The sequence below is a fragment of the Xenopus laevis genome, chromosome 9_10S, assembly GCF_017654675.1.
Source record: "Xenopus laevis strain J_2021 chromosome 9_10S, Xenopus_laevis_v10.1, whole genome shotgun sequence".
NCBI classification, from domain to species: domain Eukaryota; kingdom Metazoa; phylum Chordata; class Amphibia; order Anura; family Pipidae; genus Xenopus; species Xenopus laevis.
The window spans coordinates 13,468,387-13,483,709 of NC_054388.1; the positions used below are offsets into that span (position 1 = coordinate 13,468,387).

The 15,323-nt window shown below is 43.9% G+C and overlaps 1 protein-coding gene across 5 annotated transcripts in view; it reads left to right on the forward strand.

Moving 5' to 3' along the window:
• Positions 1 to 15,323, forward strand: part of LOC108702189 (laminin subunit alpha-5) — an 85,567-nt gene that overhangs the window by 38,583 nt on the left and 31,661 nt on the right. Inside the window, exons 7-20 of one of the 5 annotated variants that reach the window (XM_041578877.1) lie at positions 2,264 to 2,379; positions 2,824 to 2,942; positions 4,135 to 4,225; positions 7,021 to 7,155; positions 7,892 to 7,957; positions 8,412 to 8,552; positions 9,547 to 9,684; positions 9,917 to 10,051; positions 10,470 to 10,604; positions 10,971 to 11,108; positions 11,675 to 11,727; positions 13,276 to 13,375; positions 13,484 to 13,536; positions 15,037 to 15,142. In XM_041578877.1, the coding sequence (XP_041434811.1) occupies positions 2,264 to 2,379; positions 2,824 to 2,942; positions 4,135 to 4,225; positions 7,021 to 7,155; positions 7,892 to 7,957; positions 8,412 to 8,552; positions 9,547 to 9,684; positions 9,917 to 10,051; positions 10,470 to 10,604; positions 10,971 to 11,108; positions 11,675 to 11,727; positions 13,276 to 13,375; positions 13,484 to 13,536; positions 15,037 to 15,142 (1,526 nt within the window). The remainder of the gene's footprint in view (positions 1 to 2,263; positions 2,380 to 2,823; positions 2,943 to 4,134; positions 4,226 to 7,020; positions 7,156 to 7,891; positions 7,958 to 8,411; positions 8,553 to 9,546; positions 9,685 to 9,916; positions 10,052 to 10,469; positions 10,605 to 10,970; positions 11,109 to 11,674; positions 11,728 to 13,275; positions 13,376 to 13,483; positions 13,537 to 15,036; positions 15,143 to 15,323) is intronic. The other 4 variants (XM_041578878.1, XM_041578879.1, XM_041578881.1 and 1 more) reach the window with 4 other exon arrangements.

Here is a 15,323-nt window from a genome sequence, read left to right on the forward strand (position 1 = left end):
CAATATGGCACCTCCTTCCCATATGTATAAATACAAATATACAGAGAAGGAATGTTCTGGGCACACAATAAGCTATACCCTCATACTTTACTGTCTAAGGGAAACAATATGGCACCTCCTTCCCATATGTATAAATACAAATATACAGAGAAGGAATGTTCTGGGCACACAATAAGCTATACCCTCATACTTTACTGTCTAAGGGAAACAATATGGCACCTCCTTCCCATATGTATAAATACAAATATACAGAGAAGGAATGTTCTGGGCACACAATAAGTTATACCCTCATACTGTACTGTCTAAGGGAAACAATATGGCACCTCCTTCCCATATGTATAAATACAAATATACAGAGAAGGAATGTTCTGGGCACACAATAAGCTATACCCTCATACTTTACTGTCTAAGGGAAACAATATGGCACCTCCTTCCCATATGTATAAATACAAATATACAGAGAAGGAATGTTCTGGGCACACAATAAGCTATACCCTCATACTTTACTGTCTAAGGGAAACAATATGGCACCTCCTTCCCATATGTATAAATACAAATATACAGAGAAGGAATGTTCTGGGCACACAATAAGTTATACCCTCATACTGTACTGTCTAAGGGAAACAATATGGCACCTCCTTCCCATATGTATAAATACAAATATACAGAGAAGGGATGTTCTGGGCACACAGTAAGTTATACCCAGTATTTTTAAGGGAAAACAGATAATGATCACTTTTAAAGGGGAGTATTTTCCATTAATGTTAATCGTGGGCCATTCTGTATTGTTCTACATTGCAGCAGATACAGCACAAGTACATTCCTGCACCGACCGTTCCAGACTCCCCACTTCTCAGGCAGAGGAATTCACCTTGAGCTAAAACAGAGGTCTCGCCTTGTAGAAAAGAAATAGGTTGAAGGGGGGTTGAGGCACAGAGATGAGACAGGTCAGGGTGCTCAGAGGCAGACATTCTTGATGCTGGTTAGAGGAAGAGAAGCTGACACTCTAACTGAAGTGATACATTTGCAGTAAACACGATTTATTGAATCCACATTTTTCCTCTTTTCGGAATGCAGGAAAATCCCTAAAATACACATTTAGTTCCCTGTTCCGGCTGCAGGCTGCGTTCCTATAATAAGGCTGTGTCAGGGGCCCGAAGGCTCAACCAGAGGTAGCGGACCAAGGAGGAAGCACAGTCCAACCAGTTCGAGGTATCCAAGGGTTTAAGAGAAAGGCGTAGTTAGGTCCAGGCGGCAAAGGTTCGATACACCATTTAACAGGCAAGGTCAAGATCAGAATCAATTAGAAAGTAGAATAGCGCACCCAGGAACTCGCTATGTGGAACCTATATAAGGGCACTGACTGCTGTGTTCTGGCACTTTAAAGGGAAGGAAACCTAGTTGGCGCAAACCCCCCACCCCCCCTCCCGTTTGTTGCCCACCCTCCCTCCTCCCCCCTGGCCTACCCGTCCCACTGGGCAAATGCCCCCTTCTGCGCAGGTCCAGTCCAGGGAGTTCACAGACGACATCTTCTTCCACGCGATCTTCTTCCTGCTTTGAACGGCGCATGCGCAGTAGGATCATTTCGCCGGTACGATCTACTGCGCATGCGCGTGACTTTTGCACAGTAGATCCGTACCGGCGAAATGATCCTACTGCGCATGCGCCAAAACGCCTTTCACAGCAGGAAGAAAATCGCGTTGAAGAAGATGTCGTCTGTGAACTCCCTGGACTGGACCTGCGCAGAAGGGTAAGTAGCAAGTTAGGGGCATTTGCCCAGCGGGACGGGTAGGCCAGGGGGGAGGAGGGAGGGTGGGCAACAAACGGGGGGGGGGGGGTGGGGGGTTTGAACCGACTAGGTTTCCTTCCCCTTTAATAGTCATTCATTTGGCGACAAAATTGAGCGCGATTGCGTCATGACGCTGCGGCCATTCCGTTGCCGGCGTTGTGACGTTGCGTCTATTCTGATGCTGGCGTCCGTGCCGACCACGAGGACTCCGTGGGCGCCGCCATCTTGGATTAGGAGATATACACATTTATTGTATTTATTTGTACTTTATTGTTAAAGGTGCTTCTCCTATAAAATGCCCGTGTGTTAGTGGCCTTACTTTTAGCTTTTATTGCATGAATACTGCCAGGAGAATGAGCACATTAAGTGCAGTCAGACTTGGCTAAAACTGCCGGGTATTGCTCAGCAAGGCCCAACCTTAATGCAATGAATGTCATTTCCAATTCATTATTCTTTCTATTTCCCCCTCTCCAGACTCCAGTGCGACTGCCAACATAATACCTGCGGCACATCATGCGACACCTGTTGCCCTGGTTACAACCAGTTACAGTGGAAGCCCGCAACCAAGGATAACGCCAATGAGTGCGAACGTATGTAGTTGTGCGACCTTGTAACCACGATTGTCAGCTCCTGGGCCAAGCAGTCGCTCAGGGTTAACTGGCCTTCCCTTCCCATTGAAAGGGATACGCTTATCTTATTTAACCACTGAAACCTTTACTAAAGAATCAAAGGGGGAAAAACGAACTTGGGTTTTAAACCATAAATTCTCTTTATTACTTTATTGAGCGCTGCACGAGGGACTCGGGGAAGTTTGTATTCTTGCGACAGTTTCCTGTTAATAAGTTTATTTCTGAGTGGGAGCCTAAAGATAAAGAGTAGGAAATCTCTGGTGAGTGCAGATAGTGATTCATTGATAACTTAGACACCCTACAGGCTGGAATGTGCTGAGAGCCGCAGTTTAATGTTTGGATCTGTGCCACCAGCCGACAGGTGGGTTCCTCTCAGTCTCAAAATCTGATATTGTTTTTTTGCAGCCTGCAACTGTAATGGGCACGCGTACGACTGTTACTACGACCCAGAGGTGGAGAGACGCAGAGCCAGCATGGACCGCCACGGAAACGTCGTAGGAGGAGGAGTCTGTGTGGATTGTCAGGTGACAATGAAGAAGAAACCTATCTCCAATATACTTTAATTAAAAAATGGGTACCGTTTTTACAAGAAACCTGACTGTATGCAGTGAAATTCTCCCTTCATTTACTGCTGTGGATAGGAATTGTCAGACGGTCCCTAACTGCTCTGCAGGGAAACAATCATACTTATGAACAGCAGGGGGAGCCCCCGCCTTACTTCTCAGCCATGCAGAACTCAAGCAGCTTTGTTTGTTTCCCTGTAGAGCAGCCGGCAACTGTGTCGAGATTTGTATTGGATTTTATTTTTGCCTTTTCATCCCCTTTACTGTTTCCAACTCCAGCTGCAGGGACAAAGATCATGAAGCCAGATTTAAACAGATAAACTGGGATTCTATTTGGAGGATTATTTTGCTGCAGCCACTGGTTCTGCAGAGTTGGAGAAAGTTTATATGAAACGATACAAAAACTATAAAATCCCCTTTAGATTACATGACAACACAGGACCCAGTGCAGTCTGTATATTGTGATTATTAATCAGTCTTGCTGTATCGGCTTCTGGCAGATATTATTTGACTTGTGCTGTTTTGATCATTTATGACGATCCCAAAGCAGCCCAGATCACACTGAGCATGTGCACAGTCTTGGTCTTGCAAAGATGTTTAAGAAAGTTACAAGATGGTGACCCCCTGTGGCCAACTTTGAAAGCATAAATCATTTGTTTGATTAGGCTTGTGGTGCAGTAAGTTCATGTTTATGTTTAATATACAAAATACAGCATTTCTAGCCTTATTCTATTTTAGACTTTACTTCCCCTTTAAAGGATGTAGGAGTTGTCAATGAGTTGGGGGGAATAGTTTTATTCTGTTTCAGCACAATAATACCCCATGTACATAGCTAGCTCTGTATGACTTTTTGCTGAGATTAGAAAACCCTCACTGCAGAGACCCCAGTCTGAACCCTACTGAACCCCTGTGCAGTGAATTGGAACCCCAACTGTTACCTGATTCCTCAACATCACTGCCCCACTCATTTGTGGCTGAATGGAAGCAACTCCCAGCAACAATGTTCCTACATCTAGTGGGAACCTTCACAGAAGTGTAGGGGCTGTTATAGCAGCAAAGGGTGGGGTAGCTTCATATTAACCCCCTTGATTTGGGAATGACTTATTGGGGGAGCTGGTGTTTAGATTCATTCTAATGCTCCTTTGTCCTTCAGCATAACACAGACGGTGTCAACTGCGAGCGCTGCATTGTGGGTTACTATAAATCCCCCGACTACCCCACCAACTCCCCTCACACGTGCCAGCGTAAGTACAACCAACACCCATTGCCCAAAGCTGCAAATTACACTCTCCTTTGCCTTTACCCATCAATCATTAGTCTCAAACTTCATTCCCATATTCCCACCAGCAGAGACGTTTCATTACTTAGATACCAGGTGGATTAAGTTTTGTTACAATCTGTAGATATTTTAGGATTTGCCCTGATTCCATTGAGCCCCTGGGGAACAAATGGATTAGGAGGAAGGTGAGCTTGTTGGCGGTTTTTTTTCCGAAGAAAGTTAGTCCAGCACCCACTGTTTCATGAATAAAACGGCCTTTATTGGACCAAGGGCATTACAGCAACGTTTCAGACCAACTGGTCTTTTATCAAGCTAACCAACATGTGATTCAATAGTGCTATTTATACACTCACACACCATCTAGTGGTCATTAGTGACAATTAATATATAGAGAAAATGGACTAATCATTAAATCATCATTTTGCATATAACAATATGTCATTATAGCAGTATACAAAATCAGTGCCAAATATAAATAGGAAGACGACCAAATGTGAAAAATATCTGTAAGACATAAAAGATAATACAAAAAATATAAACAACAGTATTAAAACAGATAAAAGTATCAATAAAATCATCGGAAGATAGGACTCAGATCATACTCTTTGTTTAGGCCCCCAGGTTCCAGAGTTTCCAATTTTCTGATCCAATAGGCCTCTTTATACAACAGCTCCTTTAGCCTATCTCCTCCCCGACGCTTAGGTTCAATAGTTTCCATAATCTGAAATTTTAACTGATTAACTCTATGAGCATGCTCAATAAAGTGACCAGCCACTGCTTGATCTTTCTTCCCCGTCCTAATTGCAGATTTATGTTCACGTATCCGTTCACGGACCGTTCTCTTGGTTTGTCCCACGTATGCTAGTCCGCATGGACATTTAATAACATATACTGCATACGTGGAGCTGCAAGAATAACGACCTCTTATTTTTATGGGGTTACCCCTTCTGGGGTGAAAAACATTTTCCCCTGTTTGCACATTTGAGCAACAATTGCAGTTAAGGCAGGGATAAGAATCAACTTTCCCCCTGATTTCCATATTTTTATGTTTACTATTACTTCCAATATCTGAGTGTACTAGCATTGAGCCAAGTGACCTCCCTTTCTTATACGCTATAACTGGGGGTCTGTCAAATGCCGTTACTTGGGGTAAGTTATCTTTGACTAGTGGCCAGTGTCGTCTTAGAATATTTGCAACCTGTTTACTCAGGGTGTTATATTCTGTTACAAATGTGACATGATTTTCCCTGTGCTTCTCTTTCCCTTTTAGCATCTCTGTTCTTTCCTGATTCTTTATTTCTTCTAGATGACTATTTAGAAGGCTATCTGGATATTCCCTCTCACGAAATTTGTTACACATTTCCGACAATCTTTTCTCTGCTTTCTCACTAGAGGTTACTATTTGCTTTACTCTACTTAATTGAGATTTAGGCAGTGCTCTCTTAAGTTGTGGTGGGTGGAAGGACCGATAGTGTAGTAACAAATTTCGATCCGTGGGTTTAACATACAAATCCGTCATTAAGCACCCATCTTGTTTGTACACCCTAGTGTCCAAAAATGGGATCTCCTCCAGATGAGCATTTAGGGAAAATTTTATGAAGGGTAGGGAACTGTTTATTTCCTGAACAAACCTCTCAAGGGTCCAATATGGCCCCGCCCACAGCGCAAACACGTCATCTATATAGCGTATCCATTTTTTACAGTGTGTTTTAAACAGTTCGTTATCATATATAAATTTTATTTCAAATTGATTCATGAAAATGTTTGCGTATGCGGGGGCCACATTGGACCCCATTGCCGTGCCCCTTATTTGCATATAGAAGTCATTCTCAAATTGGAAATAATTATTATGCAAGAGTAATTCCAAACATTGTAGAGCAAATTTTTTTTGGGAACCATCCATGGAGTCATCTTTTAGCAGCTCAGATGCGACAGCCTCCACACCCCCATCATGTGGGATGGAGGTGTAGAGGCTCTCCACATCAAGAGTCACCAACCAGACCCCTTCGATATCCTGTGAAACGCTTGTTAGTATAGTCAAAAAATCACTGGTATCTCTAATGTATGACTGATGAGCCACTACATATGGTCTGATGACTTTGTCAACAAAAATTGCAATAGGGGAGAGAATTGAATCCACACAGGATACAATAGGTCTACCTGGGGGATGTTCTAAGTTTTTGTGAATCTTGGGGAGGACATAGAATACTGGAGTGAGAGGACTATGTTGCTGTAGGAACGCTGCCAATTTCCCATCAATTATTTTTATTTCCAACGCTTCACTGAGCAATACTTTGATTTTTTGTTCGATTTCAGTTGTAGGATTTTTATTTAATTTGCGATACGTTGTATCGTCACTAAGTTGGCGTAGTACCTCAGCAACATAGTCCTCCCTGTCCAGCAACACCAGTGCCCCTCCCTTATCAGCCGCCTTAATCATGGTTTCCGGTGAATCTACTAGATTTATCAGTGCCCGGTATTCATCTTTATTCAGGTTATTCGGTAATAGGTGAATATCCCCCTTCCGATACTTTTCCTCCAGTTGATGCACTTCCCTGGAAACATGCTTGATATACGTTTCTACAAAAATGTTATCACTCTTGGGCATAAATGTACTGGGGGTTTTTTTTTCCAACCAATGAGAGAAGGCCAGGGTTCACCTTGGCACATGTACGCCGCCATCTTTACTGGTGCTTGATCTGCATGCTTGGGGGTTACCAGTCCTATAGTCTGTTGTTTAATCTGTGTGTTGCCCGCCAGGCTGTAGCTGTGACTCTGAATACATGGACGGGTCCTGCGAGGATCTGACCGGAAGGTGCTACTGCAAACCCAACTACACCGGCGAGAACTGCGAGTCCTGTGCCGAGGGCTTTATGGACTTCCCAAGCTGCTACCGTAAGGCTCCATCTTCTTTCCAGTTGAAGGGCAGGGAGAAACCTCCTTCCTAGAACCAAATGCCGAAGGCAATATTACTTTATTCTGTACTCTCTATAATATAATATAAAGTGACTTTCCTTAGGTGGACTTTGCCTTTAAATTTGTTAAAGGGCATATTTGCCTTAAAAGTTTTAAATTCTTCCCTTTTATTTTTTAAATGTTGTTGCTGTTGCTCTGCGGCTGCTTTAAGTTTGCTTGGGGCCCGCTGACCCTCACAGCCGGGCCCTGACTTCAATGTCAGACTGGGAGATGAATGAGAGTGTGGGCAGCAATAAAATTATAATAACAATAAAGACCAAGCCTCGTGATCAGTCTGCTGTGGGGTTGCTGCGAGCATTTCCCAGGCTGGAGAGAGACAAGAAAGGCAAATTGTCCACAGAACACACAAAAAAAAATTTAAACAAACTTTGGAAAAAGTGCAAGGTTTCCAGCACACAAATGGTTAATTGAAAGGCCCACATCTGTTTGGTCATATTCTGGGTTGGTAATAACTGGGCAATTCGGAAGGTGTAATAAAGTAATAATTAGTTATATCCGATATTGGATAAAATAAAGGGACATTAATTAGCAAAGGACTTGTATGTAATTATGTCTCGAGTGTTAAGTTCCTGTATTTGGACAGCAGGGGGTGACATAGGCCACACACTTAATGTGTTTTTTACATTCAGTTTTTCTGTCCTTCTTGTTGTCTCAGCTGTTCCAGATCAACCCAATGGCGGAGGCACTGGGGAACAGGTCCGGCCGGTTGGAGAAATAATCAGTAAGTTTAATCCAACCCCCTGGTTTTAATTCATTACCTCAATTAAACCAAAATATCCAGCAAAAGCCCCATGAGCAGCATAGCAAAGGTTTCTATACAGTAAGGGCAGTCAGTAGAATTTCCTACCAAGAGAGGGGGAATTAGAGTTCCATTAGTGGGGAGGAAAGGAGATTTCACCATCAGGTTAAACACTGTTTTGTGGTAGGTAATCTGTAACTTGATAGACACATGTCTTTTTGTAGCCTGACCTACTATTAGCTGTTACTATGCGGTTACTATGCTGTTAGTATTTAGAGGAATTGAATAAAGCAGAAAGGAATCTCAATGATCTGTTACTTGTAGTTTTACAAACACAGCCGCAGTGCCCTCTGCTGGAGATCTGTATAAAGGTTGAGTTATTGGGGCTGTAACACTTGGGTGCAGTGAGTCACAACTAAACGGGATTCTCTTTCAGACTGTGACTGCCATGTTGCTGGGACGGAGGGGAACGCTTGCCGCAAAGACCCTTTTGTCGGAGCTTGCGTCTGCAAACCCAACTTTCAGGGGGATACATGCGAAGCCTGCGCCCCCGGATACTTTGGCCCCAACTGCCTGGGTATGTTCACGTATTCTGCTTTTCCTGTTGTTAGAAGTGATTTTAAAGTCCACATTCAAGCGAATCCAGTACCCACCCTGCGCTAGATTTGCCACTTCGTTGATTTCTAGGGGTCACTGCAAGTAAAAAAAATATGTTAAAGGGATATTGTCATGGGAAAACATGTTTTTTTTTCAAAACACATTTAACACAGTTAATAGTGCTGCTCCAGCATATTGTCAGTTTCCCAGGTGCCCCAAGTCATGTGACTTGTGCCTGCACTTTAGGATGGAACTACTTTCTGGAAGGCTGTTATTTCTAATACTTAATGAGTTAAGGCAAGGCCAGACATGGCGTTTTTACGTTGTGTTTTTAAAAAAGCTCAGTCGGGCGTAAATATGCCCTGAATTCATGCATTTTTCAGCACGTAGGTTTCTTTTCCCAACATGCACTTCACATTGTTCTCGTTCCCCATAATTCCACTGGTTGGAAATAGAAAATCTATTTAGAAATAGAAAAACGATTTACACGCAGAATGGAGCAGGAATGATCGTCAATACACAGCCTAATTAAGTTACCAGGCGTAAAAACATATATATATATATATATATATATATATATATATATATATATATATATATATATATATATATATATATATATATATATCTGCGTCATTTATCTCGTGAGAATTTGGACACCATATTTTATTTACGTTAAGTGTGGTTTCAAGCTTGCAGATCCCATAGACTCTATCGAATTGGTAGTTTCTTGACGTATTGGATTTTCTGCTAAAAAAGAAAAAACACGTCCCGTGGCGGATTTCAGCTTGCAAGCGCCCTGTGAGAATTGCCATAGTGCGTTTTCCATTAGTTTCAGTGGCAGTGCAGTTTATGCGTATTTATGCCAGATGGAGCTTTTTTAAAAACGCAACGTAAAAACGCCACGTCTGGCCTTGCCCTTAGTCATGGGGGAGGTTCCTAGCCCAGTTAATGTTCCCCTTGATGTCTCTCAGACTGTCAGTGCTCAGGACCAGGCGTGTTGGATGGAAGTTGCGACAAAGAGAGTGGCCAGTGCGTGTGCCGGAGTGGATTTGAAGGTTTCCTTTGCGATCAGTGTGGCCCTGGATTTTTCAACTACCCCCTGTGCCAGTGTGAGTTCTACGGCCTTCCTGCTGCTGAGTAGTAACATGCACCTCCCTTCATCCTATTAGTGGGGATGTTGATATAATGTATATAATATATATAGATATATATATGTACATAGAGGAGGCATATCTCTCTCTATGTCTAGAAGCAATTAAGATTAAAGTGGAGCACAGCGCCCCCTTCAGGGGTGGTATAACAGCACTCTCCCTGTAACCGGGTGTTTGTCTCTTTTCTCAGTGTGCGGCTGCAGTCCTGTCGGCACTTTACCGCAAGGCTGTGACCCCAATGGACGCTGCATGTGTAAGCCTGAGTACGACGGCCCACGCTGTGAGCAGTGCATTGTGGGATATCACTCTTACCCTTACTGCCAAGGTACTACATGTCCCTGTATGTTAGCTGTTATGTGGGATGCAGATCCATTGAGCAGCCAATAGCAGACAGTGTCGGTGCCACATCCCCACGGAGCATTGTCTGGGCGCAGTGGGGCTCGATCCAGTAGCCAATCAAATTCTTATTTTTTATTCCAGTTGACACAAAACTGAATCTTTGCTGTTATTCCAGCTGCACCAGTAATAGCCAATCAAACCATTACATTTATTTCAGCTGCACTGGAACAGCCAATCAAATTTTTTGGTTTCATTCTAGTTGCACTACGCTCTGGCTGCTCTGTACAATGATCTATTGCTTCTCTGCCGTGGGCTCCTGGAGGGGCCCCTACCCATAGTGCCACATGACCTTAATGGCCAGTGCTCTACGGCTGTGGAAAACTGAATTCTTTATATTTCTGCAGCTTGTTCCTGCAATCCTCGGGGTGCTGTGGACAATAATTGCACGCCTACTGGTCACTGCCAGTGTCACCCCAATTACGCGGGGCCCATCTGCAGTCAGTGTGCTGCTGGTCACTATGGCTACCCCAGCTGTACATGTGAGTCTGTGTTATGCACACTTCTTGGCCAATCGGGGAGGGGGGGTACATAAAGTTCCTGGGGGTTAATTTGCATGTCAAGCTTCATTATTGTGGTAAAGGGAAAGTCAACCCTAAAGTTATTTTTTGCTACAGTGTTTACAGATATATTCTATGTTGCAGTTGGTCTTCATTTTTTCTTTAACTATTTTCTGGTTGGTAAGGATCCATGAGACCTTAGCAAACAGGCTGGAAAATTGACTTTCCCTTTAATATAACAAAGTGCATGTAGTAATGCTTGCTGCTGCTACGTGGTGTGCGTTGGTGCTGCTTCTTGGTGCTTGGTGGGTGTGGCTTTCGCAGTGATCCGCTATTTTATGCATGCAGCTTGTCAGTGTTCCGCCGAGGGGTCACTACACAACACATGCAACCCGCAGAGTGGCCAGTGCCTTTGCCGTCACTCGTTTACCGGCTTGCGATGCGACTCCTGCTCCTCCGGAATGTATGGTTTCCCCGACTGCCGAGGTGAGATCCGCAAACATACATCGGTGAGGATAGTGGCGGGTATATTTCCTGGCTGTTGTTAAAGAGCGAATAAACCTAGAATACAATCCAATATGAAAAGTTATACAAGTTACCACCCTGCAAGGTGTTGCCCTCTGGTATTGCCCAATTCTGGCACTTTTCATTGGCCAGCAGCGGTCAGGAATTCCCATGTGTAAGGGGAAATGCCCTAATCCATGACCAAGTTCTTATCAAATATCCGTTTAATTTACAGTGCTGCTGGTGATTCTCTAATGTCATTGATATCATGTTGGTTGTATTTGAGGTTTGTTGGTTTGCTAACCAACCTGATCATCAGACATCTCTCTCTTTACGGTGCTGGTTCTAGATATACACTCAGTATTAGGGCAAATGTCATAAATATGTGATATTAGGTTTATGTTATTGGTGCCTAGAGTAACTGGTGATTTAACCAGGAGAGTTTAATGTAGGGCTTAGATTCCAGCTGCCAGGGCATGCTTGTATTTGTGCCCCTCCAGCTGTTCTTGTACTGCCCTGATATAATAATAATCCTTTGTTTTCTGCAGTTGGCTCTTGCAACCCGTCTGGATCGAAGTCCCTTAGTGTCAACTCCCTGGAGGTGAGTGCAGAATAGTCTCACTGCCTGGCAGCTCCCCCTTTCACACTGCTATGCACTCCCCAAATAGAAAGTCTTCTTTTCCCAATGTAATATATAATCTGCTGATAAGTATATAGCCAGTGGCATGCAGGGAAACACAATGGCCACTCAATAAGTTATACTCTCATAGCACCTTCCTCCCATATGTATAAATACAAATATACAGAGAAGGAATGTTCTGGGCACACAATAAGCTATACCCTCATACTGTACTGTCTAAGGGAATCAATATGGCACCTCCTTCCCATATGTATAAATACAAATATACAGAGAAGGAATGTTCTGGGCACACAATAAGCTATACCCTCATACTGTACTGTCTAAGGGAATCAATATGGCACCTCCGTCCCATATGTATAAATACAAATATACAGAGAAGGAATGTTCTGGGCACACAATAAGCTCTACCCTCATACTGTACTGTCTAAGGGAATCAATATGGCACCTCCTTCCCATATGTATAAATACAAATATACAGAGAAGTAATGTTCTGGGCACACAATAAGCTATATTCTCATACTGTACTGTCTAAGCAGGGGTCCCCAACCTTTTCTACCCGTGACCCACATTTAAAATAAGTTGGAGAGCAACATAATCATGTTTTTGGCATTTGGTAGCCCATATGTGGACTTGCAGCCTAAACGAGGCTCTGTTTGGCAGTATATTTGTGGTTTTTGCCAATGAAACTTGCCTCCAAGCCAGGAAGAAAAATAAGCACCTGCTTTGAGGCCACTGGGAGCAACATCCAAGAAGTCGGAGAGCAACATATTGCTCACGAGCCACTGGTTGGGGATCACTGGTCTAAGGGAATCAATATGGCACCTCCCTCCCCATGTATAAATAGAAATATACAGAGAAGGAATGTTCTGGGCACACAATAAGCTATACCCTTATACTGTATTAAGTTTGGATGGGCCCCTGTTGCTAATAGGTTTAGGTTCTTTCTCGCCTGTTGCCCTTTGCTCAGATGTATCTTGTCACATTTGTCTTGTTAGGAACTTGGGGGGGGGCAGATGAGGAATATGCCGGGATTAGAGGGAAATTAATAGCACAGCAAGTGCCCTGGGAAGGAAATTGAGCTGGTGCTGACTTTGCACCAGGCTTGGAATGACTTGAGGATGAAGACTAGAGGAGGGTGGGATTGAGAAAGCTCAGGGTCAATAAGAAGAAGCGGATGCTTTACCCGTGAGCAGCCAGCAGGAATGCAGTGTCCCTGTTGGCATCGGGTGACAAGGGAGGGGGACAGAGGAAACAGACTTGATTGAAACCCCAGTGTGTTTCGCCTGTCTCGAAATTATGTTTCCATTGGTCTTTCTGTGACCCATTAAAGGTGTTGGGAAGAGCCTTGCTGTCCAGTGGGTGGAAGCCGCTGTCACTTGGAGGTGGGGATTGGCCAGCCCCTGTTGGGAGAGTGCTAGAATGCTTTCCTCGTTTCTCCCTCTCGGGGGAAATATGCAGGGTCCCAACTGGATCTTACAGTCCCTTCTCTTGTTTTGCCTTGTGCTTCAGGGGTCCTGCGAGTGCCGGGATCATGTGGAGGGGGCAGCGTGTGATAAGTGCAAGCCTTTATACTGGAATCTGGCCCCTGAAAATCCCAATGGATGCACAAGTAAGAAATGCCACCCTATCTGTCAATGCCAGCTCATGCTCACTCAGGGAAGGGAGCACTAAAAACGTGCCATGACGCTCATACTAGTTTGTCCTCTGTGTCCCATAGGATGTCATTGTGGATCTGACGGCACCTTAAATGGAGTGGGAGAATGTCGGCAGGTAAGAGCACCATGGATTAAAGTCCTGTATATTGGCCTTTTAAAGCTGGAGCCATCTATATTTATGAATTATATTGTGTGTCTGGGGGTACGTCTGGGCAGAGCCCCCAACGGGCTGAGTTTGAAGATCAGGAGATTTTGTGGGACACTGTGCACGAGTTGGAAGATGCTGGGGCTGTAATAGAGTCTGGGGGTTCATTTGTGAGGAGGTTAAAGACTTTTTAGAGGATTTGGGTTTATTAGACAGGTAGGAATGGATGGGTGTCTCCGACTGCGAGCTACAGAGGCTGGATAATGATTGGGAGGCTGGAACTGTTAGGTATAAGTCTGGGCTTGAAGACTGGGAGGTATCAAGGCTGGAGCCTCCTTGGTGGGGGAGGAATGATGACTGGGACATTTTGGGGTTTTGGGGCAAGACATTACAATGTATAGTGGTTGGAGACGTGAGAGTCGGTGCTGATGATGAGATATATGGGTATCAGATAGTGGAAAGGAAAAAGTGGGTTCAGAGTTTGTTTTGGGCATGAAGAGGGTGGAGATTGAAGTTATAGTGGTTGGGGACTAGTGAAAGTGAAAGACATAGGGATGAAGATATGTGGTAGGGGACAGGGATGAAATTATGATGAATATATAGGTTCTTCTTCAGTACTTATAATGTCGGTGTAGATCTAACAGAGCAGAGGCTCATTCAGAGGGGCGGAACAAAGATTGTCCAAATTACAAAATAGATGAAATCAGGCAGCATAGACACAATTACAACATTCCTTTATATATCTTGGAGGAACTTACTGGAAATGACATGCACAGCTTCTGCCCTGAAAGTCTCGCTGATTGCTAAGTATTATGGGAATCTGTTGCCTTTTAAACAAAATTTAACAACATGGGAAAGGAGGCAGCTTCGGTGAGTCTTTATACCAGGATTAAGATATGAGCAAACTGAGCAGAACACTGGCATAATGTGCCAGCGAATGAGGGGTTAACCACAGTGGAACATCTGAGATACTGAACGGATCTTAATTTATAGCCAGAGAAGTGCTGGGTGTGCAGAGAGGGGAGATTTCCCTTTCATACCCCCCCCCCCCCCTACTCACTTTGCTGGCAAGGAAAGTAAAGATTCATTTCAGCCATTTCCCCATCTCTCTACGGTGCCGGAGCCTTGTGGCAACAGATTTCTGGAACGTCGAAAGACGCATTCATGTAACATTCCAGTTTATCGGAGTGGGAATGGAGCCTGGTACTCATGCCGGGTATAATCTGTGGCTGGGAGGAATCACATATCGAGAGAGATCATTAAACAATATGTGATAAATATTGATGTGTGTCAATATACTAATATTGTGTATTACCCTCCTCTCACAAATGGCTTTTATGTTTGTTACTGGTAAAGAAACACTACTATAATGACATATAATTGTTGTAAAATCTATCTAGCAAGCTGAGTAGGCTCCCTTTCTGTCAGTCACCTGGATTACGTCTCACCCTATTTTGATTTGTTTGGCAGGTGAGTGGGCAATGCTTCTGTAAGCCCAACATCTGTAGCCGCACGTGCAGCACCTGTAAGGATGGGTATTACAACCTGCAGCCCAGCAGTTACTTTGGGTGCCAGGGTAAGTCTAGGTGCCCTAGAAGAGCTGGGATTCTACTAACTACCTTCTAGGGAAGGTGTCCCCGACCTTTTTTTTTTCTTCCGTGAGCCACATTCAAATGTAAAGAGAGTTGGGGAGCATGCAAACAGTTTCTGGGGGTGCAAAATATGGGCTGTGATTGGCTATGTGGTCACCCCTATAT